Genomic DNA, 26,633 nt, shown 5'->3' on the forward strand with positions numbered 1-26,633 from the left:
ATTATGATAAAATCAGGGCTGATGCTGACAGCATGTTTCAAATTTAAATGTCAATGATGGATGTTACAGATGTTTTTACTTCTTTTGGTGTCTGACTCCTACAATACCTTTAATTTCTCTCATCTTTTACCCGGAAAACAGGTCATTGTTTGTTAAAGAGCCACATCATCTGCCTGTTAATGAATCACTTTTCTGAATCATCCATGCCCACAGTATTTGCTGATGACCTGTTTGTAAATGACATGCCAGATAGATAAAACTCCCACCAAACTGCAGTGACATCCAAGCTAATCAAAACACCTGTGGCTGCCATTGGAAACACCATCTGACAGTCCAACTAAACCCTTCTGTAACTATTGCAAACTCGTGCCAAAGCAGGTCAGGAGAAGAGCAAAAGCATCTTTTCTGTCATAAAAAGGGTTCAGTGCTGTTCTTTGCTCTTTATTTAATAAAGAAATGTGGTCCAGTTCTGACAGAAATAGCACTATTAGAGCTAAATGCTACACCGGGGTGGCTGTGGATTAGGTGGTAGAGTTGGTTGTCTCACAATCGTAAGATCAATTGTTTCTATCCTCTGCTCCTGCAGACAGAAGTCGATGTGTCCTCAGCCAAGACATTTAACACCGCTTCGTCGGTGCCATGTAATCGGTATTAGCTAAAACTGTTTGGCCAAATATCCATAGCAACCGCTGCCATCAGTGTATGAATGAATGTGGTGTGAATGTGTACGTGTGACCCACGGTGTAAAAGCGCTTTGAGTAGCAGTACTCGAAAAGGGCTATACAAGCCCAAGTCCATTTACTATTTACACAGGCAGCCCATAGCTGCCACTTCATTCTCTTTAAATGACACTGATTGGTCACGTATGTTTTTAGACCTGGCACATATGTTTCAGATTGGAGCTTTGCAAGATGGATTTGCCAGATGACAGACATGTAGTCTGGCTGATTCATCTGCTTTGCAAGGTTACTATGTTTATCAAGAAGGCAGATGGCGGCCACTACCTATGAAAAACTGATGCATTGGTGCGTCCTTACTTGCAATGTTATATTATTATATTATTTATATTATTACTTGTGGTATCTTATTTTGACAACCTCAGAGCAGACCAAGCCTTGTACCCCCGCTGTGATCTTTGGTGGCCTTCTTAGAGGATCCGGACCCCAGGTTTGTAACCAATTCAGTAGAATGAAGTGTGATAACAGTGCAGCATTGTCAACAACATGATGGAGCTGAGCGATGGAAGATTGTGTACTGAGACATGCTTTTATTGCATTGAATGAATTGTTGTTAAGAATGCTGCATTCTCAAGCTTTATAAAATAATGTTAAAAAGGGATTTGAAACACATTCTCAACAGGCTTATATCAGTTTTGTATTTTTCATCAGTTTTTTATTTTTATTCAGATTTTACCTTTTGTTTGGAATTTCACTTTAGTATTAATGAGTATTTACTGCTTTTAACATTTGTTTTTTATTTTGCAAAAATGCTTTCTTTAAGTTTAGTTTTATTAGTTTTTATTATTAGTGTTAGTTTTATTTTTTTCAGCAGTATGAGATACCTGTCATGGATGAGACTCAAAAGGGCTCTTCAGTTTTCGTTTTCTTTTTTGTATTTGTATGTTTATATACAACTCAAGACCTAAAATTACCATTGTGTGAAGTCTTATTCAATCAAATCTGCTGATTTTGCTCTTTCCAGGCCTGCAGTTCTTGCCAGTTTGCTGTCAAAGACTAAAACCAAGGAGAGTTCATCTCCAAATATATTTTTATTTATTTTGTAAGCACATTTTTGAGTGTTATTTTATTTTTGTAAAGTTGAGTTTTTATGTATTTTAATTGAACTAAAATTACTTTTCATATTTTAGTTAGTTTTAGTTAACTATGATAACCTTGGTTCTCGGTAAGCTTCCACAAAAGATGGGAGCTAGTCTTTTGGGGGCACCTACTAGAAATCATCAAATTAAAATTACTCTATCAAGAGAATGCTAGATTTGCCCAATATAAAGGAATGTTTGATGCATTTTACACCATTTTTGAATATTTGTATTACTTTTACTACTTTTAGAAAAAAATGAATATATAATATTTAATATGTAAGAGGTAAACATGCAGAAATGCAGTCAACTTTTATATTTATAGCACATTTCAAGCATTAAAGGTCACATATTTTACCCTTTTAAGACAAGTTTATACTGGTCTCAGAGGTCCCCAAAACAGTCCTGTGAAGTTTTTTGCTGTAAAAACACTACAGTAATGGATTTTGCATGTCTACCCCCGTTTAGCCCTGCTCAGAATGAGCTGTTTCTGTGTCTGTGTCTTTAAATGTTACTGAGCTGTCTGACTCTGACCCCGCCCCTGTCCGCCCCTGACCCCGCCTCTCTCAGGAAATGGATGTGGCGTTTGAAGGGCAGCGGAACTTTCTTCTAAGCAGGGAGGGCCAACCAAACCAGGGGGCTGGGCTAACTCTGCACATGACATCATGAGGGGAAAATCTGAGAACAGCTTGTTTCAGCACACATCTTCTGAAATGTGGCAGAGAGGAGAAGGGGGATTCTTCTGGTACTTGAGGGGATTGTAGACTGGCCAGGGGCACATATTTTTGTTAGAAAAGTCTGAAGAGGATTTTTGCATAATATGTCCCCTTTAAGGCAGCTTGGTGTTCTTTATAAAACAGCTAACAAATACAAGACTGAAATATCATAATACATCTAAAAAGAAATCCTACCAATATAAAATAAAACTATACAAATAATAATTATTGGAAATAAAAATGTCTATAGATTTTAATAGACTTGAATTTATATAAATAAGTGAGAATATTTCTGCCTCATTTGTTCAAATAGCAGCAGATTTGTTAGTAATCTGTAGTGTTTGGGACCCCTCTTGTTTTTCTGTGCATGTTAACCGTGAACAGTGATGTCATCAGCTTGCAGACATCTCCACACTGTCACTTTAATTTCAGTGCAGTCCAGGGGGCAGGATCGTGTGGGTTTTTTTTTTCTCTTCTTGGAGTCGGAGCGTTTGCGCGAAGCACAGCAGCAGCAGATTGAATGAAGTGTGTTTGCAGGCAGCTGGCCACACGGAGGACACCGTGCTGGCCTGTTCAAGATGCCGGAGATGTACACCGAGAATGCATCAGTACGTGTTTCATTCTAGGACGGGGGATTTGAGCCTCGCTACATTCCCCCTGTAGCTCCATTTTTAAAGAAGAAAAAAACGAGCTGCGGGGCCTTGAGAAAGCAATCTCCGCCTTGATGGTATCTGGACAGCAGGCGACTGGCAGCTCTCTGCACGGATGATAAAGAACTTGGGAAAGGAAATGGTCAAGATGGCAGCTGTGCACGGAGAGATAAAGCTGATGTGGTGGCATTAGGTGTAGTAATTTTCATTTTATTTGGCATGCACGACGCAGGATCGCGGTGCAGGACGCGGGCGCTTGTGAAGGAACGCCGTTTGGATTCATGTAAGAAGAAGACTGGCTCTTCCTCTCTTTTACTCCACATTTAACGAAATTGCAATGCATGTTGACCAGGGTGTGGGCTGTGCAGGAGAAAAGGCAATGTTTTGTTAATGCTGGTCAGCCCCGATCGGGTCTGTGTGGTGCAGATAGACGCCTTGCTGGAGGATAGAAAGACGGACACGTGCTGGGACTGGGCTGCAGGCTGGACATTTGCATACCGTGCATAGTAAATAAACTGCCTCTGAAGCCTGCACACAACATTGATGGAATGCGACCTGAGTGATTTTATAAACCTTTGTGCTGCGACCGAGATATTCCGAGGAACATGGCTGAGGCTCCGCGCGATGGCAACGAGCCCCCCTTAAACGTTGAGATAGATCCGGATTTCGAGCCTCAGAAACGGCCGCGGTCCTGCACTTGGCCGCTGCCCCGTCCGGAGTCTGGTGCGGGCAAACCCGGGACAAATGACACTGACGTAATCCCTGAAGAAGAGGATGATGAGGGGGGCAGCACGGAGAGCGGGGACGCGCAGAAATCCAGCGGTGCTAGTGGTGTTAAACCCCGGGAGGCGAGCAGCAGCAGCTCAATCTCCCAGCCCGTGGAGGTCCAGCGGGGCCCCAGCAAGGAGGAGGCCGCCGATGGCTCGCCTTCCTCGGCGCAGACCCCCACCGCGGCTCTGGGTGGCTCTGCCTCCCAGCAGCTGAGGAAGTCCTCCGCCCGCAGGAACGCCTGGGGCAATTACTCCTATGCAGACCTCATTACCCAAGCCATCGAGAGCTCCCCCGAGAAGAGGCTGACCTTGTCCCAAATCTATGACTGGATGGTGAGGTCTGTGCCATATTTCAAGGACAAAGGCGACAGCAACAGCTCTGCTGGCTGGAAGGTGAGCGGTAACATGCTGCTGCTGTCATCAAAACAAAGACCATCCTGTGGTCATGTTGTAACACACGTACAATCACACGTATGCTATAATGGAGGAGGGGGTGCACAATATTTAACACACATAACATTAGAATCGATGTTGGGGCAGATTTTTAGGGTGCATTTCAAGGGCTGGGTTCTATTATTAACAACAAGGCTTATTAAATTGCCTATTATACTGTAAAGTTAAGTGTGGGGCATATTCTGGTGTATTATTTGTGTTTTGATTCATTAAAGCCATCCATTTTTGATTTAAGTTTATATTTTCAGGGTTATGGGTCCCATTGTTATTGTTGTGGTTTATTCTAAGAGATTTTTGGCACCCATCAGGGCTGTTGTAAAGGATATTTGCTGACCATTATATATCTTTAATGGCCTATTTGAGTAAATAGTTATTTTTCTCTACAATATTCATGTTTTGATTCCTTAAAAGTCTTTTATAGATGAAATAAATAATTTTTGGTTAATTTTAATACAAAGGTCCATGTCTGTGGATATTTTTATGCTTATTCCAAAGTATACTTGGTCGTCATTATCGATTTAGGATATACTTTTAGGCTTATGGGGTCTCTGTTATTATTATGGTTTATAATAAGCTGTTTTTGGCTCCCATTAGGGATTCTAAAAGGGATAGTTGGGGTCCATTATATATATATATATATAGTTGTATTCTTAGGCATATATAAGCTTTATTATTCAGTGGTAGTGAATTTTGGGTCAAGTAATATTATTACTTGACCTACTCATATTTTGGATGCATTTCTATATTTGGCTCTCATTATTTATGGCAAGGCTTATTAGATTTAAGGGGATGGATAAGTTTTGGGTGTATTTTGTATTTTGGTTTATTATTTGGGTTTTGATTCGTTATAAGCCATTCATAGATTAAACTAATGGTTTTTTTGTGGGAGGTACATTTTAAGGCCTATTTTTATGATTTTGATTATTTTATTATTTTTCTGAGGTATGTTTTTGGTGTTATTATTGATTTAGGTCATATTAGGTCTCAATGTTATTGTTTGGGTTTATTATAAGCCATTTTTGGCTCCAACTAGAGATATTTATAGAGATAGTTCGGGCTATTTTATATCTTTAAGTGTATTTTTGGGCGCAGCACACTTAGACCTTAATATTTGGCATTGGTGGTGGGTGTTGAATTTTAGGTCAACTTAGAGGCCTATTTTGGATGCGTTATTAGATTTAAGTCCCATTACTTATGATGAGGCTCATTAAATGGCCTATTTGAGTGCATAGTTAAGTGTAGATGGGTTTTAGGACATATGTTTGTGCCTGATTTGTGTTCTGGGTCATTAAAAGCCATCTGTAGATCTAATTAATAGTTTTTGGTTAATTTCAATGCATAATTTTATGTTTCTGAATATTTTTAATGCTTGTTTCCTGGTGAACTTGGGTGTAATTGTTGCTCTAGGTAATATTTTCAGGGTTATGTGGTCTTATTGTTAATTTTATGGTTTATAATAAGACATTATTGGCTCCACTGGAGGTAGTGGGATGTCTTTAGGTGTATTATTAGGCACAGTCAGGCTTTTTTATTACAATGTAAGCAACATTTTGTTGAATTTCAGACTAACTACCTGAAGTTTAAGTGTGTTTTTAAGACAAATGTTTGTCCATTTTTTGTGTTTGTGTCATTGAAAGCCAGTTTTGATGTAATTAATAGTTATTGGCTAGTTTTTATGCACACTTCCATGTTTTTGAATATTTTATGCTCATTCCAAGGTATATTTGCCCATTATTATTGATTGTAGATTATATTTGCAGGGTTATGGGGTTTTATTGTCGTTGTTTTGGTATAAGCCATTTTTGGCTCCGGTTAGGGCTTTTTTAAGGGACCTCTGAATGCCTTTAGGTGTATTTAAAGGCACATATAGTTCATGATAAATCTATTTGAGACATTTTGTTATTGGTTTTGGATCTTCTCAGAGGCATACTTTAAGTGCATTACTTCTTTTGGGCCTTATTATTTATGATAAGACTTATGACTTATCTGAGTTAAGTGAAGTGAAGGGTGCTTTTTTAAGAACACATGTTGGTTCCGTTTACAGATCTACTTTTAGAATAATTTGAATGCAGTTTTGAAATTTTTTATGCTTATTCAAAGAGATATTTGGGTTTCATTTTTTCTATATTACAAGGTATATCGAGTAACTAAGCGGGTACTTAGAAGGATATCTGATAATGTATGGGTGTCTGACAATCACATGGTGTTACATGATAAATGACCAAAGTTGCTATGAAATTACAAGTCTGTTATAGTGTGCGCATCATATTGCATACATCAATAGTTCTGCAAACAAAGAAAAAAAAGGTAGTGTGCACTCTAGCTTTTGGAAAAAAGGTATGAGAGCTGAGACTCCAAACAGGCAATGCAAAGTGAATTTCACCCTCAGACAGACTGCTCACGCTGCAGCAGCAGAGGGGCTTCTTACAAGCTTCAGTGGGGCCCTGCTTCTGTTTGATTTTAAGGATTAGTCCGGCCTGGAAAACCAATTCATCTGTCATGGAATCAAGTCTGATGAAAGCTTTGAGCTTTGCAGGATTTAGATGGTGGGGGTAGAAAAACTCTGGAAATAGGTTTGTAATCCTGCACAACTGTGGATGTGTGATTCAGGCTGATTCCAGGAGTTTCTTCTTAAAGAAAATTACGGTCAAGACGGTGCTTTAAATCTCATCACGGTGATGGGAATTGTAGTAAATATGAACAGCGTGTTGGGAAACAAATTGACACTAATAGCTGATTAGCCTGCACAGAATCAGCTGGTTAGTTAATGCTTCAGATTAGCGACGGCTGGTTTTCATTCATGTTTAGATGCTTGTTTGCCACCAGATGCAGTCAGTGGCAGCAGACTGATAACGACTTGCAGAGGAAAGGGTTAAACTTGGGGTTTCTGAAGTGCTGACATCAGCATTTCTAAGGAGATGCTTTTGTAGCTGTGTGACATTCAGCGATTAGTGTAAGGTTGGCCATCTGCAAGAGGAACTGTGTGCAAAAATATCCTCAGTATGTGAGGTTTTGGCTTGAAAACAGGGATGTAGCATGAAATTTGGGCTCTTTTACATAAGCTATCCCTGCAGACCTCTCCTTGCATCCATTGCTGTTCCATCTAGCATATGCATTCTTAAGCTAAATCCCCCTCCCCTCAGACCTATGCCCCTGCTTTACAGGTTGTAAATCCAGACCTGTCACTCGTCCCAACACCGTCACTAACCAGGATAACACCAGATTCAATAATAACTGTCTGTGTAGAGCTCCAACACAGATTTCCTCTCTGTTGTTGTGAATCCAAACAGCTCCTGTCGAGATGACCAGCGACTCTGCTCGGCCCTGCTGTGTGCCACCCTGTCCTTTTTTCATGTGGCCCGGGCACAAGAATCAATCAGCTGACTATAAATTATGTAGGTCAATGTGTGGCACTGTGTGTGTGTGAGGGAGAGAGAGAAGCTCAGTGTTTCTCTTTGGATCCAGCTCTGGCTAAACTGGCATGGCTCCAGTCTTCGCTCAGAACGAGGCTTTGCTCAAAGGGTGCTGCTGCAGCGCTGCTATGGCTGCGTGGGGGAGGGGCAGGCGGGAGTAGCTCTTTGTGATTTATCTTTGAAACGCTGTATGGCTCCTACTGTATCTACCTGAGCAGCATTCAGAAAATCCTAGCACGTCTCTTCAGCACTTGTGACACAAACAACATCCACTGGATTTTGCCTGACATGCATGTAAGGCTGATTTAGCCTTATTGTTAGTTCTAACACCATATCACTGAATGTGAAACCCAGGATTAGTTTAGTCTCAGACCACCTTAAATAGCTGTAAACAAAAGGTAGAAACCATAAGCATCATCTGCTTAGCATAACATGGAAATCCACCAGCTCTGTGACACCTAAACTCCTCTGTGCAACCTTATTTGGCAGCTAAAGAGGAGTCAGTGTAATTCCTGAGACTTTTTTGAATGTTTTAAGCATGCTGATTGTGCTAGTCAGTGTAGTTTGCAAAGTGAAACTGCTGTTTAACATATGTGCTGTAGTATTAGATAATCATTCACAACAATTTATGGTCTCATTGTTGGCTCCAGCATTGATTCAAAAGGTCTCACAAAGGTTAAGTAATCTATTGCAAGGCTGCAGGATTGGATTTCTTTAAGAAAGACCAGGTGAGAAGATCAAAATTTATTATACAACGTGGCAGGTCTACCCTAACCTGACACGCTAGATGGATGTGTTTCACACATCCATCTGGGAAAGCTTCAGTAGGAAACGTTTGCAAAAAGGCAGAGGCTTTGAAAAAGACTCAGAGTGTGACTGGGTGAATGTTCTGTCTGTCACATCTCTACGGGCCAATCAGAGCAACAAAACACATTACATAGCCACTATCGAGCTGTGCATGCCCAGCTACCGAGGAATAACGCGAGACATGGCGTCTATAGACATGTACTCGACTTTTGTTGTTTTTGAAAAGAAAACAACTCACTGCTGTTCTTTGTTCTTCTTTCAACAAAGAAATGTCATCAAGTTCTGATAAAACTGGTGCTTTAGCAGCATCCACGCTAAGCTCTTCCGCCATAATTGCACCGGCATCTTGCTGCTGCTTGTTTACGTCACGACTCTGCTGCGCCTGAAAGTACTGCCCCTCGTCGCTGATTGGTCTTGTCACTTTCTAACTGGGCCCAGACGGTTCAGATGGGAGCTTTGCAAGATGGATTTGCCAGTGAAAAACAAGGAAACAGGTGTATCCATCTGCTTTGCAAGGTTAGGTCTACCCTTAAAGGTCACATATTATGCAAAACACACTTTTTCAGGCTTTTCTAACAAAAATATTTGCTCCTGGCCTGTCCACAATCTCTCCCAAGCCGTTCTCAGATTTTCCCCTCATGATGTCATATAGGGAGTTGGCACCACCCCAAGGTTCGGTTGGCCCTCCCCGCTTGGAAGAAAGTTCCGCCCTCCTCTCCTGATCCTCCTCTTAGCTGGCAGCTGAGAGGAGAGCCACATCTATTTCCTGAGAGGGGCGTTGTCAGGGGCGGGGTCAGACAGCTCGGTAACATTAAAAGCCACAGACATAGAAAGAGCTCATTCAGAGCAGGGCTGAAACAGAGGGGTTTTAGACATGCAAAAATCCAATAATGAAGTGTTTTTTCAGCAGCAAACTTCACAGGGATGTTTTGGGGGTCTCTGAGACGAACATAAACCTGTCTTCAAAGGGTAAAATATGTGACCTTTAAGCCCAATAAACACTTTTTTTTCTGTTTAATTAGTCAAAACTTAAACAATACACAAATCTTAATGAAATTAGGTACATGTATTAATCAAAGGGTTGTGTCTGCTGGACACCTGCATATCTGTAATTTTAGGAGCTTTTGTATTGTTTGCATTCTTTATAAAACAAATAGTTATTTATCTATTATCTATTTCTGAACCTTTTGATGAAAACAAAACATACAGTCCCATACATAAGTTTGAGGCATGTACGGCGCAAAGATTAATCACAGGCCCACAGCGCAACTCGGAACTGTGTGTGTGTGTGTGTGTGTGTGTGGTGGTGGAGGTGGGGTGGGGTGTAGTCAATGCACAGGTGTCACTCACAAGCCAAGGTCAAGCTTGATGACATTTCTTTAGTCTAAGCCTTTTACGCCCCTGGTAGTACACCCGGAGACTGCTGGCGGTTTTTGAGCCCTCTGGACATCTACAGCACCACCAAGGGCTTGTGGCAACCCTACTACTTGCCTAGACATTAGCAAAGCCGTGCTTAAGCTCCACACTCACCCCTTACTCTGCCCCTAAAAGTGTGGACACTATTTTTTTAACTAATTATTTTCCCATGCCACTGGTAACATGCAAAGACATCCAGAGCATGACCGAGGTTGTGTCAATCCTCCTTCCCACCTGATGGTGCCCACAAGCAGCCTACTTGCCAAATCTACGCCTCACTGCAGCCTCAATTTTGGGCCCAAACATGCCTAAAACTTATGCACAGTACTGTATATATAATACCCAATAAAAACGGTGTGTTGGTTAAGGCTGCATTGAAGCGAGATAAGTCAAAGACCACGTTACAAGTCTTTGATAATCAATATTTTAATTACCAACAAAAGGACCATTACTAACAAAGTCTGTCATACACCACAAATCCCAAACTCTATCAAGTGTAATTGTCTAATTTTAGATAAAAATATTCAATAATATGTCTTCCCATATAATCTCATTTCCATATAAATAATATCTTATAACAAGATCTTTTTTAGTTTTTCACATTGCTGTTGCTGATATAAAAGAATAATTAAATAATTAAAGACAAGAACTCTTGACAGGTTTTGTGATTCACCACTGTACCAACAATGATCATCTTTCTCATCGCTTATTCTTAGTGAAATTGAACTCCACTGTTGTAAAAAAAAAATTATCCAGAGCAAATCTACTCAAATGGGTTAGGTTGTTTTGTTACAAAGCAAGAGCACTGTTGTAACTCTCATTATACCAAATACACAATCCTCCCTCGATAAATACTCAGTAATACAAATGACTTTGTGCTAATAAACAGTCCCTTGCAGATTAACTTTTGCTCATGTTTAAACAACCTAAATCACCGGCCAAGTTGTTTCAGGAGATTGTTAAGCTCTCTGAGAACTTACTTTGTATTTTTTACATGTTGTTAAGGATTTTTTTTTTTTTTTTGCCAGTACTAATCTATTGTCAACTACATGTACATTAGCCTTTCAGAACAGTCAAAGTATGTCTTGTTTGACTGAAAGTTTTAGAGTTGTTTATATTTTGTTAATTATGGATAAATCCGGGCAAAGTGTAAAAAAAGCTACAGAAAACAGACTGTTATAGCACCTCCTGCTAAGTCAAGTATTTGAAATTTGTATTTATATCTACTAATTAACTCTAGATGACATCTACTAAGTACTGCAATACACTAATTTGTTAGGAAAAAAACAGCCTTTTCAAAAACTGCAATTTGCATCGTTTTTTAAAAGCAATTAATAGCTTTGACAGGTGAGCTTCAGCTACATATAAAGACACAACAGAAGCCACAAGTCGTCATTCATTTCCTGAAACTTGTTAATTTTTAGCCAGTTTTTGGTACAGGTTCAACAAATAAAACACAAATCTTAAATGTATGAGCTTTAGCGGTTCTAGTGAGCCAATTTTGTTACCTGTAGAAAGAGTCTAGCTAATCATTAGCGAACTGCTAGCAAACCAGCTGCAGCTTCATATGTACTGTAAGCACTTGAAATTTTCTGTGAATATTTGTCTTTACTCTGTAAAACATGTACTGAAAATGCAGTGCACTGCTGTTGTGTGAAGTTAGCTTTTCTAAAACTGGCCACATTTTTAAAGCATTACATTGACCACTTAAAGGGTAGCCTCAGTTACATAGTACAGAAACTAGGGATGCACAGAATTCAATTATGCCGATATCCGCTATTGGCAAATTCATTTCAGCTGATACTCATATCAATACCGATACTTAAATATGTATTTCATAGCTGAAACTCCTTTGAACACACTTTAAAGTCTAAGGATGAAAAAAGGAACAAACTTGAGTCCTTAAAACAATCTATTGGAAGTTTCTTATTTTCTTTCAAAATAAAAGCAGCTATTCAAACAAGAAGTTTAAGAAGAACAGTTTAATGCATAAATATATCAATATACAGTGCTTAACAAATTTATTAGACCACCCTAACCCTAACCAAAGTAAGGTTTATGCCACAGCTGCCCTAAAATAACAGCATTGGTAATTGCCAAAATCATTTTTTATGTTTCTGCAATGGCTAATACACCAATATGTAGAAGCTCATTAACTGAAATTATATTTTTTTAATGCTAAAATATAATTACTATTGTTACTCATGAATTTTCAAATTTACTGATTTACAAAAAAACTGAAAAAATAGTAAAACACATTAATATTTCTTAATTAACATGTCAAATTAGAGTTATTTACTTGCATTCCTGAACAGAAAAATGTTTTTTAGTGGTTGAATGTTATGCATGATTCATTTCTGACTTCTCAGAGAAGCCCAGTGAGCCAGCTCAAATTTGGGTGGATTCACTTTGAAATCCCTCATTCATGTTTAAAATGGTAAAATGTCGAGTGCTGACTGAAAATGAAAGAGTCTGCATTAAAGCACTTCATGATGCTGGATGGTCTTTGAGACAAATATGGCAGGTGGTCTAATAAATTTGTTAAGCCCTGTATATTTATATAATATCAAATTTAAACGTCTGACAGCCCTAATAAAAGATCTTTTTATAGATTTGATCTTAAGAAGAAGCTAATGGGACTTTTGGTCATGAAGGTAGATACTAGCTGTCAATTATGAATTTTTTTTTTAGACTTTTTGCAAGAATAAGAGTAGTGGAACAACCTTTATGCTTCTAAGTCCGAACTCTAACCCTATTAGGAGATCATTGGTCAATTCTAAGTGATTAGCAAAAGCCCGATGAAGGGCGGTTGTGCTCAAAACGTCACCCTGGTGCTATATTAAATAAGCAGACAATGGAATTCTGCAGTGGATGAGCCACTCATTTGTGTGTTTGATTAGCAAAAGCCTCCGGCTAGTCAAGCTAATTTGTTTTGTGTAGGGATGGGTATTAGAAAGAAACAAGTAATGAGCCACCTGAAGTTTTATGTCTAAGAGTCACATGTGCATTGTTGTTGTAAGTGATGAAAGTGTTTGCTTGTGTTTGGCCTAATCCTTTAATTGGCTTGAAGCGAGGGCTTTACTGAAAGTTTGATCTCAGCAGGTCATTCCATTGACTCATTGCATTCAGACGAGAACAGTGACCAACGCTCATTTGTGATCTCTCAGTCGCCACAAAGCAGCCTTTATTTACAGCTGCCTTTATAGGGTCCATATTGTAAAGGACACACACAGGCTTATCTCGTTGTGCTTTACATAATTTGAGCTTGTTGGGTGTTTGTTTAGTTTTATCAACAGAGAGATGGATTTAAACAGGGCCCTGGTTTACTTAAGTTAATTCAAGCGTAAGAGAATTATGCTGGACCCTCTCCCAGTGAAGCTTTCATTTGGGCTGCAGACATCACTGCAGTCTTCTCCTTGTGTTACTGCAGTGTGACTAGTGAGGGCTAGTCGCGCAGACTCCAGCTGTTTAATTTTGTACATGGTTGGGAACATCTCTGGGGAAATCCTGTAGACCTTTCTGAGCAGCCAGAAATAGGTCATAGTGTGAGGTGCAAAGAAGAAGTGTCTGTTAGAAGAAACTGCAGTGCTAGTGTTGTTATTGTTCCAATATTTTAGCAATAAAGGCTTTGAATACTCTGTCCTTTCATTTTTGAAATATGTCTACCTGCATTTTATTGGTCACACATGGATTTTAATTTACATTTCTACTTTATAGCCTAGAAACTGCTAGCCATCCAACTGAAGACCCAACAATTTGATTGTTTTTATTTGTTTTATTGCAGAATTCCATCCGACACAACCTGTCCCTCCATAGTCGTTTTGTGAAAGTCCAGAATGAAGGAACAGGGAAAAGCTCCTGGTGGATGGTCAATCCAGAAGGTGGAAAAGGAGGCAAAGCTCCCAGAAGACGGGCTGTATCGATGGATAACAGCAAGTACATCAAGGGAGCCCGAGGACGTGCCACCAAGAAGAAAGCCTCGCTGCAGGCAGCTCAAGACGGCAGCTCAGAGAGCTCGTCCAGCCTCTCCAAATGGACAGGAAGTCCCACATCCCGCAGCAGCGACGAGTTAGATGCCTGGACTGACTTCCGCTCCCGGACCAATTCCAACGCCAGCACACTCAGCGGTCGTCTGTCCCCAATCCTGGCCAACCTGGAACTGGACGAGGTGCCTGATGACGACTCGCCCCTCTCCCCAATGCTGTACTCCAGTCCCAGCAGCATGTCCCCATCCACGGGTCCCACAGGCCTCTCAGACCTGGCAGGCACCATGAACCTCAACGACGGGCTCTCTGACAACCTGATGGACGACCTTTTGGACAATATCAGCCTGACAGCTTCCCAGCAGCCTCCTCCTGGAGAGGAAGACAACGGAGCCAATGGTCAGGGGAGCTCAGTGTTCACCTTCAGCTGCTCAGGAAGCAGTCTGGGTAGCCCCTCTGGCAGCTACGGGCCTAACCCTCTCTTTAGCCCGCCGTCCATTACGAGCCTGCGCCAGTCACCCATGCAGACCATCCAGGAGAACAAGCAGACCACCTTCTCCTGCATCTCGCACTTCAGTGACCACCAGACCCTGCAGGATCTGCTCAGCCTGGACTCCCACGGTCACAGCAATGTCATGCTCACCCAGTCCGACCCCCTGATGTCGCAGGCCAGCACCGCCATCGCCCTGCAAAACTCCCGCCGAAACGCCATGCTGCTCCGCAAAGACCATATGTTGGTAAACCACACCGGTGCTGGTCAGGGCCAAAGCTCTTCAGTGCCTAGTTGGCAAGCTGGCTTGTCAACCTCTGACAACGATGCCGGACACCACGATGCCAAGCAAACGCACCTGAAGTCTCCCAGCAAGAATGCCTCTATGCAGCTCGGCTCTGGTTTGTCCGGCCAGGACCGCTTTCCTGCCGATCTGGACCTCGACGTATTCAACGGCAGCCTGGAGTGTGACATGGACTCCATCATCCGCAATGAACTGATGGACGCAGATTGCCTGGACCTCAGCTTTGACTCCCGTCTCACCTCCGCCCAGAATGGCAACAGGAATTCAGGAAGCTTCTCCAGCTCGAAACAGACCTCCCCTAACAGCTGGGTCCCAAGCTGAGAAGCTCTGTCAGAGCTCTGGTATGAAAAAGGGGGGAAAATGTAAATTGGGGTTCATTGTCCTGCATTGTGCAACTAGAGGGAAAGTATGTAAACGTGTATTCATGTAGTATTCTTTCTGTTATTTCTTATGTGAGGCATTAAGTTTGATACTGTATTTAAGTGTCTAAGACACACAATGGTGTCTTCACAGAGGAGAAAAAAAATCTTTAAAAAGATCAATGCCGGGGCGGTGTGAACAACAGTATTGACTGGAATGAAAACACAGGACATTTTGTTTAAAATATATAAAAAGCATCAACTCGTGTTAGTCTCAGGGAATCACTCTAACAGTATCACAAAGTGATACACGAAACTGAAGATGAATTATGTTTTCACCCTGCTTTCTCTCCTCTTTCACACCCTTTCATACCTAAAACAACATTTTTGCCAAACCAGCTGTCGGCCTGTTGTGACTGACAGCCTGTTTACAGAAAAAAAGCTGCAGCGAATGTTACATTGTTACGTTCCAGTGGAGGATACTTGACATGCTTTTTATTTTTTAAAGTTTCTTTGAAAGACGTAGCCTAAATGGACTAAAAAGATTTAAAAAAACAAGTGTTAATGAAAAGCTTTTTTTCCCATGATGAACAGAGTCACGCACCAAATATCAATCTGTAGAGGTTAAAATGTTATCAAGATGTGAACTGATCTACATTGTGTGGTTTTTGTATGTAACGTTTTATTCTCATTTAGCAAATTTTACCCTGTGATTTTAGTGACATTACTGTGAATATTCCTTCTGAAAAGGTGCATTACTGAAGTCTTGATAATATGGTGTTTCTGCTGCAGATCCCTATTCACCATCTCCCCCCCCCCCCCCCACCCCCTCCTCCTCTTCTTCCTCTCCCACTTACTGCAATATTGGAAGTACAGCTCGGTATACAGAGATTAAAAACCCGTTTAGCAGGAAGCAGCATCATTTAGCTCTAGATGACATCATTTAGCAAACACTTAAGACTATTTGGATTAAAATAACCACCCATAGAGACTCCACAGCACTCTACTACAATATTTTGGTGTTTGTTAATTTGAAGGAGTTCTTGGTGCTATGAATAAGAAGATAGCAGGGAGTGGCTGCAGATGGAGCAGCATGAGTAGCCTCCCCCTTGTTATCAGCACTATAGCAGGTGCTGGAAAAATATAAGCGTTTCCAACCCTGTGAGAGGAGGTCGTGTAGTATCTTAGAGCCATTTTGCCATTTAAGACAGAAAAACAGTATTTTAAATATTGCCAAAATATTTCTGCATTTATAGTGGAAATAAGAGGATATACAGTGTATAGATATAAGAAGCCTGTGCTATAAGGGCAAAAAACACACATCAGCACAGTTTTTGTAGGAACAGCAGGATGATTTTTTAAGTTTACATTTTTATCAGCTGGAAATTTTTCACTGAATTGTCTTCTTTTTTATTGAAATGTATTTATTTCCTTTTCCATGTAACGTATGTTATGCTTTTTCCATTTGACATGTGGTAGAGCTTTTAAAAAGCACTTCTGTTGTAAAGGCCTGTTTAACTATTTGACCTGCCCATTTGTTATTGATTAGGACAAAACTGCACTGAAAATGGTGCCTGAAATAGAAGTTACCTTTAGGAAATCTAAATATTCCACCATGTTTAAAAGGAATTGAATACTTTTTGCTTAATTTGATTCAGCTAGACACATTTTGCACAAAGATGCTTCCAGATATCTTTTAGTAGCTTCATGAGTCCCATTTGAAATAGAAAAAAAGGTATTTTACTGACTTGAAGCTTCATTTTTTTTTTCCACATTATTTTTGAGTAACATTCACTGCCAATACTCCAACTCCATCTATTCCTATTGCTCCTACAAAACAGAAAAAAAGAGAGACATAAAGTCGTCATTGCCAGTTGTAAATCCTATTCCTATCTTGGTTGTATCAGAGATGGTGCATGTAAATAAAGCTTAAAGAACCACTGAAACTCTGGATATTTTTCCTTTGATTTGCCTTTGTTTTATTTCTGTCTCCAGAAGAATTGCACACAGCTGCAGACTTGACTCTGCAGTCATTGTGGAGCTGATTTCCTATTGGATAATCACACCATGAGCTAAGAACCAATCACACACTGTTTCCAAGAGGACTGGACCCACTAACATGTCTTTTTCTGAATGCATGGTTGCTGATGTAAGTGCTTCATTAAAACTGGTACACTTTGTACACTTTTGTAATGATATAATTTAATGTGTAAAATTAATCCTTACTGTTTAAAAGGTGTGCACCAAAAGAAGACCAACAACACTGACATCATCATTAATGAGGACTGCAGTGTAACTTTACTGCCCTCTACAGGTTAAATGAAGCCACCGTTTATTCAGTGACAGGAGGAAGGCTGCTTGTTGCCATAGTGACACTACAACAGGATAGTAAGGACAGGCAGAAATTTGGTGGGATTTTGAGGAGTTTTTAATCATTGTAAAAAGTTTTGATTTCTCCCTTTTATAGCTGTGCTGAAACTGCACAATTCCAAAGTCTGCCATGTGTGCTGTCTACAAAGTCTCCTCCTCTGTTAGAGTGCAGCAGATGGAGGCAGAGCTGTCACAACAAATCTCAGCACTTAAGGCAGAAATAGAAGAGAAAGGATTTCCAAAAGGAGCAGCGACCTCCAGGTGTTACAGGTGTGGACATTTTGCTTGTTTTATATGACATGAATAAGGTATTTTTATAGCTGCCTTGTTTAACATACAGTTGGAACTTGAAATACGCCTTCAGCCTAAATGTTAAATTTATTTTTTACACTAACTTAATCTCAAAGTACAGACAAAGTTCAAATATAGAATGTAAAGATACAAGTTGAACATGTGAGTAGGGACACATTTTGTTGGATTTTTTGTATATCTTGTAGTGCAGATTTTTCACAACCAAGTCATTTCTTCTAGGGTGTCTTTTTTCTGTAAATCCCTTCAACCCCCCAAACAATTTACATTGAGATGATCAGAAACAACACTTAACATTTGATTTTTTTCCCCTCGGAAATTCACCTGTCAGCCAATTATAGCATAGCAATACAAGTATGCTTGATGATGCATGATAAACTTACACTCATATGTCCATTCTTGGTTAAAGCTGTGGCTTTCTGTATTAACACTCTGCTTCGGGATCGTAATTCAAATGAGTGTAATTTTTCCTGAGAATCAAAGCATAACACTGGTTTCATGTGTTTTTCATCAGTCACGATACAGCATATTAGTGTTGGGAAACACAACAGACTTAGATATCTGTGGCCAAAATATCTCAATCACCACCATGTGGCTGTCTGTACTATATGCGATCAGGACTGATTACACTGCTGAAGGTTGAAATGTATGTATTTTTAAAGGTTTATAATATATTTGATACCATAACAAATGACAGTTTGTTTTCTAATATAAAAATTCAGCAATGTAGAAATCCTCAGGATTTTATGTATGTTATATACAAGCTGAATTTTAATATGCCATGGAACAACTTTGCTTACATGCCTTTTGAAAGCTTCAAACAGCACTATAACAACCTGCTAAAATACACCGCGTTCCACATTATTATGCAAATGATATTTTTCTCTGATTTTCCTAAATATTAATGCAAATGACAGTCAGAATGTTTTTCAAGTCATCAGCCATTAGAGCATAATTCAAATGTTTTTGAACAAACTTCATAATGACAAAAATTATTTAAAAAAAAATAAAAACCTCAAAATACACTGTTCCACATTATTAAGCACAACAGCTTTTTAAAACATTTTATAGGTTGTAAAGAACTGAAAATGGTCATTTGTAGAAAATGCAGCATCAGGGGGTCATATTTACTGAAATCAAAGCTATTTCAATCAAAAACATCTTAACAGGACAAGTTCCATGTTAACATAGGAGCCCTTCTCTGATATCACCTTCACTATTGTTGCATCCATTGAACTTGTGAGTTTTGGAGAGTTTCTGCTAGAATTTTTTTTGCAGGATATCAGAATATCCTCCCAGAGCTGCTGTTTTGATGTGAACTGCCTCCCACTCTCATAGATCTTTAGCTTGAGGATGCTCCAAAGGTTCTCCGTAGGGTTGAGGTCAGGGGAGGATGGGGGCCACACCATGAGTTTCTCTCCTTTTATGCCCATAGCATCCAATGACACAGAGCTATTCTTTGCAGCATGAGATGGAGCATTGTCATGCTTGAAGAAAATTTTGCTACAGAAGGCGCTGCTCTTCTTTTTGTACCATGGAAGAAAGTGGTCAGTCAGAAACTCTATATACTTTGCCGAGGTCATTTTCACACCTTCAGGAACCCTAAAGGGGCCTATCAGCTCTCTCCTCATGATTCCGGCCCAAACATGACTCCGCCCCCTCCTTGTTGATGTCCCGGCCTCATTGGGACATGGTGGCCATCCACCAACCATCCACTACTCCTCCATCTGGACCATCCAGGGTTGCAAGGCACTCATCAGTCAACAAGACTGTTTGAAAATGAGTCTTCATGTATTTCTGGGCCCACTGCAACCATTTCTGCTTGTGAGCATTGGTTAGGGGTGGCTGAACAGTAGGTTTATACATGACTGCAAGCCTCTGGAGGATCCTACACCTTGAGGTTGGTGGGACTCCAGAGGCACCAGCAGCTTCAAATACTTGTTTGCTGCTTTGTAATGGCATTTTAGCACTAGCTCTCTTAATCTGATGTATTTGTCCATCAGAAATCTTCCTCATTATGTCTTTATCTGCACAAACCTGTCTGTGCTCTGAATCAGACACAAATTTCTTCACAGTACGATGATCATGCTTAATTTTTCCTGAAATATCGAATGTTTTCATTCATTGTCCAAGGCATTACACTGACACTTTTCAGCAACAGAGAGATCCTTTTTCTTTCCCATATTGTTGAAACTTGTGGCCTGCTTAATAATGTGGAACATGTGGAAAAGTGCATTTTGAGGTTTTTATTTTTAAAAAAAATAATAGTTATTATTATGAAGTTTGTTCAAAAACATTTGAATTATACTCTAACTGTTGATGACTTGAAAAATATTATGACTGTCATTTGCATTGATATTTAGAAAATTCAGAGAAAAACGTCATTTACATAATAATGTGGAACGCGGTGTACAGTAGACCTGGTAGTGAACTTAAAATAAGCCCTTTTTTTGGAGCATACGTTTTAAAATTATGATGAATTCTACTAATAAAACATGTTTGCATGGTGGTTCCCGTGGACAATCCTGACAAAGTGCTTTAATAATAATAATAATACAAAAACCACATCTTCTCAAGTGTAAATTCAAACTACCAGCATTATGGTGTATTTTTAAATTCTGCCAATACCGATGATACATTGGCAGATGTGAACATTTCTAAAGAAACCGATATCATGCTGCTAATAATCTGCCGGCCTACCAAAAAAGTAGCTTATGCAAATAAAAACACTTAAAAGCAGACAAATGCAACAAATAGAGCAATAGAAAAGAAGCCAGGGGACAAGATAACAGAACAAATAAAAAAATTAAAAATACATAACTTACCACCGAGACAACCTAGGCTGGAAGGATGCACTTAAAAAAAGTGATTGTAGTAGTGTTGGCTGAATTATATTTAATGATGTAAGAATTTATGTATATGTTCCAACATTAAATGGCAAAGGTATTTGACAGGCATGTTTATGTATGGCTGATTTTACCCTTTATATGATTCAAAAAAACTTGGATACAAATTTTTATTATAATCATTTTCATGTACAAAGAGGCTACTTGAAAGTGCTCTTTTATTTCTCATTAGCATGTTAAGCATGACAAACTATGTTGGTGAAGACAGGTAACATTATTTACAGTAAAATTTCAGTCAGAGGAAGTTACCTGCATGAAAACCAAAGAAAACGACTAACATATATTTTGTGTAAATAACTGGGGCCGTATAAAATGACGGTAATATCACGTCTTTAAGTTAGCATACTGTCTTAGCACACAGTTATAAACATAGATGTTGAGATGTTAGCTTAACATGGCTTGTTTGTTTAAATTATAATAATTATAATAGCCAAATGCATATATATATATATATATATATATATAGATAGATAGATAGATAGATAGATAGATAGATAGATAGATAGATATGTCGATGTAAAATATTTAATGTAGAAATTATTAAAAAAAAAAAAAAACAAGTATTACTGAGTTGCAGGGGCGTTAAAAGTAGCATATTGCGTATGTTGCTAGCATTAGCTTACATTTACTTGCTAGCTAACATTAACCGTCGTCAGTTAACCCCTGTGGAGTAGGTGCAAAGGTTATTTCTGTTCGGAAAATGTAAATTTGTACCTATTTCTTTAACTTTTACTTTTGCTTACAATTTTTATTATATTTCCCTCTACAGTCAGACACTAATCTGGCTTTAAATTCTGTTAACCCACTTCTTAAATTGTCTTTGCTTTGTTTCAGTTCTGTTCTACCTCCAAAGGACATTTCTTTTTTCCGAGTGGAAAGGGAACATGCTCTTAGCAGAGGGCTTCAGGTAAGACTTAAACTGATCTTGAAGTTTTATAAATAACTATGTAAAGGCTACACAATGTTAATTATCAACTTCTAGTTAAATGAAAACGTCACAAGCATATAAAGTGGTAATTTTGGCCCACTATCTCCTCTCTCCTGGTTGCAGGTGGCTGAATCTTTGCCAGTTCAGTCTTTGGCTGACATCATGCAGCGAGACTTGGAGAGCTGCCTGAGTTTAGAGTACACTCCTGAAAGTCTGCCTCTACTACTGCACCAGGTGAAGACAGGACAAAACATGCAGAGAAAAAGACAGGCAGATTTAAAATGGTGCAAAAGTGAACAAAACCAAGGGAGATGGGGTCATTAAAAATATTTCCTTTTTGCATTTTGTCCACAGTTCTACATGGACAGATCATATCATTTGGCTCAGATCAAATATCTGCTCATGCTGAGATGGAGGAGATTCTGCCGCCACACCAGCGTAATTGAGAAGCTTTATCCTCATTACAAGGTGACATCCTGAGCCTCATTCTGGCTAAACATCAAAAGACTCATAATGACAGGAAGTTCTCCTCTGGAGGCTAATCCTCCTTACAGTTCATTTTCCACCTCTGCAGAGGTGTGAAGGAGAAACTGAAAGAGGGTAGAGAGAAAATATGCCTTAATATTGGTGATTTAGGAAAGAGGAAAGCTTATTTAACAACACAGTGTTCATTGCAGTTATCTTTATACATGCAAAGACTTAAAAAGTATATATTTAAAAAAGTAGGACTGAACATTTTGGTTCATATAAGGTATACAGAAGGCTTTGAAAACCTTATCACTTGCAGTAAAAGTGTATTTCTGGTATTGTTTTGCTTCATATCACCTATCAAAGGAAGGAAACATTTAAACAAAGCTTTTTATAAGCTTGTATGTCACACTACTCTGGCTGATTTGACATCCCCAGATCTCATCAGACTTGTTCTCCCACAGGATCAAATGTCATATTTGACAAGTGAATATGAGGACACCATCCAAAGAGCTCGCAGACTATCAGTGAGCAGAGAAAAGCTCCTGACTAACCGAGGAAATACCGCCAACCTGCTCACTCAGGAAGATATCATCATTTACCTTCGATGGCTCATCTGCCATCTGCACTCTGTTCATACTGTTAATGACTTCCTCAGGGTAAAAAAGTTAACTCACTGATTCTTTCTTAAGTATTCACATATTCTTGCACACATGCTGTGCAGTATTTTATCGCAAATTCAAAGTTATAACTAAATAAGCTATTTAAAAAACTCTTCCAAAGGTGCTGCACTACATACCTGCATGTGAAAGAAAGGATAAAGAGCCACAATCAAAAATGTGTGAGGAAGCTTCTCACAAGACTCAACATGTTGATGGTAAGCGCCCTAAACTTTACAGTTGCAATTTTGTTTCTAGCAACTACAGTGCCTGTAGTATTCACCCCCTTGGATGTTTTCCCCATCCATCCCATCCGCCTTCACCCACTTATCCGGGGCCAGGTTACAATGGTACACAGTAAATTTACCTGAGTAAATTTTACTCAAATTGAGTGAAATTTTACTCTGAAAAATAAAACATTTGTTCCCAGTCTATTTGGAGTAAAATTTCCTCTGCTTGCAGAGTAATGTTTTCAGAATTGTTTTTTACTCTAAAAATTGTTTTTATTTAACTCTAAATGATGATTTTGTACTCCACAATGAACAAAATAAAAACAACTCTACAGCAATTGTACTCACTACAGAGTAATTCAGACCTTAGTTTACTCATTATAGAGCTATTTTTTCTCAATACAGTGTTGTATTTAGTCCTTTCAGAACTGTTTTTCATTCCTCATAGAAATGTTTCTACTCGTTATGGAACATTTTCTGCTCCATATAAAATCTGGTAATTGTTATGTAGTGCCATATCTTACTCTAAATAGACTGATCTTCCTCTTTATATAGAGCTACATTTTCCTCTTAATAGATAATTCTGCCTTCCCACCTATAAATGGTATAACAACAAAAGAGATGTTTTTGCCTGTACATATTAGACAGTGTTCTAATATTACAGAAACAATTGTGATGAACATATGACTAGAACTCAGGAGCAGAACATGAGACAAGGTGGTAAAGTTAAAGAAGTTTATTTGACAACAATAGTGCAAATGATGGTGAGCTTGCTGGTGGTTGGAAATAGCACTGGCAGAGAGATGGAGACACTGCAAAAAAAGAGGACAAATGGAGTTAGACAAGGCAAAGAATAAAAATTCACTGAAAAATCACCAGATTATCAAAGGCTAAAGAGGAGTTACCTTACTAGAAGCTGTAGTCCACAGGTGTCTGAAGGTCCATCACCAGGTGAGGAGGTCTTGATTGCCAAGGATTATCTGCAGCTGGGACACCTAATGACCTGCAGCTGTGACCGTCTATGAGTGATGGCAGCTGAGTCGAAACTTAAGTGGGTGTGGTTAAAAGTTTTACTCCAGTAGAATTTACTCCACCTCTCGTGGTGGCTGGTAATAAATATACTCAATGAAGAGTAAAATTTACTATTTTTGAGTAAAATAATTTTCACTCTGGAAAAAATTACTCCCCAGATTTTGCTGTGTAGCAGGTTAAGCAAGTCAACCCAGACATTCCTTCTTCCCAGCGCTACTTTTCAACTCCCGTGGCATTCCCAGACAGGATATATAGTCCCTCCAGTGCATTCTGGGTCTTCCCCAAGGTCTCCTCCCAGCTGGACATGCCTGGAAAACCCCCAAAGGGAGGTGTCCAGGAGGCATCCCGATGAGATGCCAGAACCACTTCAACTGGCTCCTTTTGATGAGAAGGCGCAGCAGCTCTACTCCTAGTTTCCTCCGGATGTCTGAGCTCCTCACTCTACCTCTAAGGCTGAGCCCAGCCAACAGATGGTCAGCCAATTGGTGCTAGAAATCTTATGGTTAGTGAAACTGGGATTACCTAAGGGCAGTGAATATGTCTCAAGTGATAACAGTAAAGACTATGTCTGGAAAGTCCAGTTACTGCTCTATTAGTATTCCTGGCTACCATTACACCATGGAGACAGAAGAACACTCCAGGCAACTCACAGAAAAGGTTATTGAAAAGTTTAAGTCAGGAGATGGATGCATTTTTATGCCTCGGTATTGGTAAGTTAGGAAGGAGGAAAGCATATTTAATTATTTTTTTGAGTCAAAATGGTAAGGTTGCTTTTCCTGCAGTATGTTCAGTAATAGAAAGTTTTTATTCAGTAAGGAAAATCTTATGATCTCTTGGAAGCATAAATGACCATGATGATCACTCATGCCATTTTGTTTATGGTTGTAGGCCTACTTTACTCTAGAAGTCAGTCTGTTGATGCTTAAGACCTTCAAAAAAAGCTAGGCCACACATTGGCATAACTTACCCATCACATACAGCTGAGCATATTATGAGCACAGCAAAACATTAATTTCTCTGAATATCAACCCCAAACTTCAAGATTCTCTTTGCAGTGAATGTATATGTGAAACAGCAAGTTAATAGTTACTGTGTCGAATGGACTTAAAAGTATGGCCTAACCTAACCAGGCTACTATGAAATTAAAGAAGAATTATAACTATTATGCTAACTTTAAAAATGTCTATAGGTGTTTCCAGTCGGGCCATTCCCCTGCATACTGTTCACCCGGAGGAGTTTCTACCTGAGCTACAGGCTTTGATCGATTACTTTCATCTGCCCTATGACACCCGAAAACTCAAGACCACTGCAGATGAGATGGAGTTATTCAGCATGGTAATGTTTTTCACTGGCCACTGAAATATAAAACAACTCTCACCAGTATCTAATTGCTGTGTATTTAAACAGCATTCAGTCACACTGACTCTGTTGGAGCAGGTATGGAGGGAGTCCAGAGAGATTTTCAGACAACAGGATGAGATGAAAACGTTTCTGCAGTATGATGGTACGAAGGTCAAACAGAGCCAGTGGGGGAGGAAGAATCCGAGCCAGGCTCTGCGGAAGGAGGCCAACTGGATCCCCTTCATAGAGGTAAGAGTTCATAAACAGAATCATAAATAGACCCCATTTTTCCTGGGCAGACAGATGGTTTTTAGTTTGTTAGGGAGAGGCTGAGTGTATAAAAACAGCTTATAATGCTGTCAGCTCTGTTTCTGCTCAAGGACTTGGAAAACTTTTTTAATACTGACATTGAACTTCGAAGCTTGTAGGACTTCACGGTCTAAAAATTTCCCTGGGATGGTGCCTTAATTTAATCGCCTTCTCAGTGTGTGGTGAAGGGTGACGATGCTAAGTCACTGTTGAATACAAACACTCATTGGTGGTAAACCAGTATCAGCACTGTTATCAGTATTACCTCTGCAATTAAATGGGTTTTTCTGTCATCACCGGCTCAAACTCACACATCACAAGGCATAAACGATATCACTGAGAGTGAATGAATAAAAGTAACATACAAGTGTAACAAGAGACAACAGCTCAGAGTGAGCCCCAATCTTCTACCGGTTTCTTTTTGACACTCATAAAGGAGAACCAGGTGGATCTAGGTGGTCACTGACAACACCGCCCCACCTCCTCCTCATGTCAGAGTAGTATCAGTGTTCACAGTTAAAATGAATTCTAGCACGGCAATTAGATAAACATGTGGTACCTCCTCTATAAGTTTAAGATATGTAATAACAGCAACATGAAGTGAGTGTGCTTTCTCTGCAGAGCATCCCTTTCGCTCTTTCTTGGGCTGGAAAACGGGCTATGTGCTGGAAGAGATTGACTCTGTCTTGAGCCCAGCACCTTAGTAATTTGCAGCTCGACTTAAACAACTGTGTGAAAGTGTTTTTATCTTGCTTGTTTTAAGGCTGTGGCTGTGACACATCATCAAAGAAATGGCTGTAAAATTTGTAAAGGTCTTTGCATAGAGTCCGTTATTTCTGATGTGTTTTTTCAGCCCCCCTTGAAGGATCTTTTGGAGGTGGAGGGGCAGTAAATATTGACTGCT

The 26,633-nt window shown here is 39.6% G+C and overlaps 2 protein-coding genes across 2 annotated transcripts; both read left to right on the forward strand.

The window, feature by feature from the left end:
* Positions 1-2,997: 2,997 nt before the first annotated feature.
* On the forward strand, positions 2,998-17,137 carry foxo3a (forkhead box O3A). The gene is made up of 2 exons (XM_041813285.1): positions 2,998-4,345; positions 13,826-17,137. The coding sequence occupies exons 1-2, from the start codon at positions 3,788-3,790 to the stop codon at positions 15,137-15,139; spliced, it is 1,872 nt and encodes a 623-aa protein (XP_041669219.1). The 5' UTR covers positions 2,998-3,787; the 3' UTR covers positions 15,140-17,137.
* Positions 17,138-22,050: 4,913 nt separating this feature from the next.
* LOC121526548 (putative uncharacterized protein C6orf183) lies at positions 22,051-26,621 on the forward strand. The gene is made up of 6 exons (XM_041813197.1): positions 22,051-22,158; positions 22,623-22,817; positions 22,942-23,035; positions 25,269-25,414; positions 25,517-25,669; positions 26,583-26,621. The coding sequence occupies exons 1-6, from the start codon at positions 22,051-22,053 to the stop codon at positions 26,619-26,621; spliced, it is 735 nt and encodes a 244-aa protein (XP_041669131.1).
* Positions 26,622-26,633: the final 12 nt, after the last annotated feature.

The sequence above is a fragment of the Cheilinus undulatus genome, linkage group 18 (genome assembly GCF_018320785.1).
Source record: "Cheilinus undulatus linkage group 18, ASM1832078v1, whole genome shotgun sequence".
Lineage (NCBI taxonomy): Eukaryota > Metazoa > Chordata > Actinopteri > Labriformes > Labridae > Cheilinus > Cheilinus undulatus.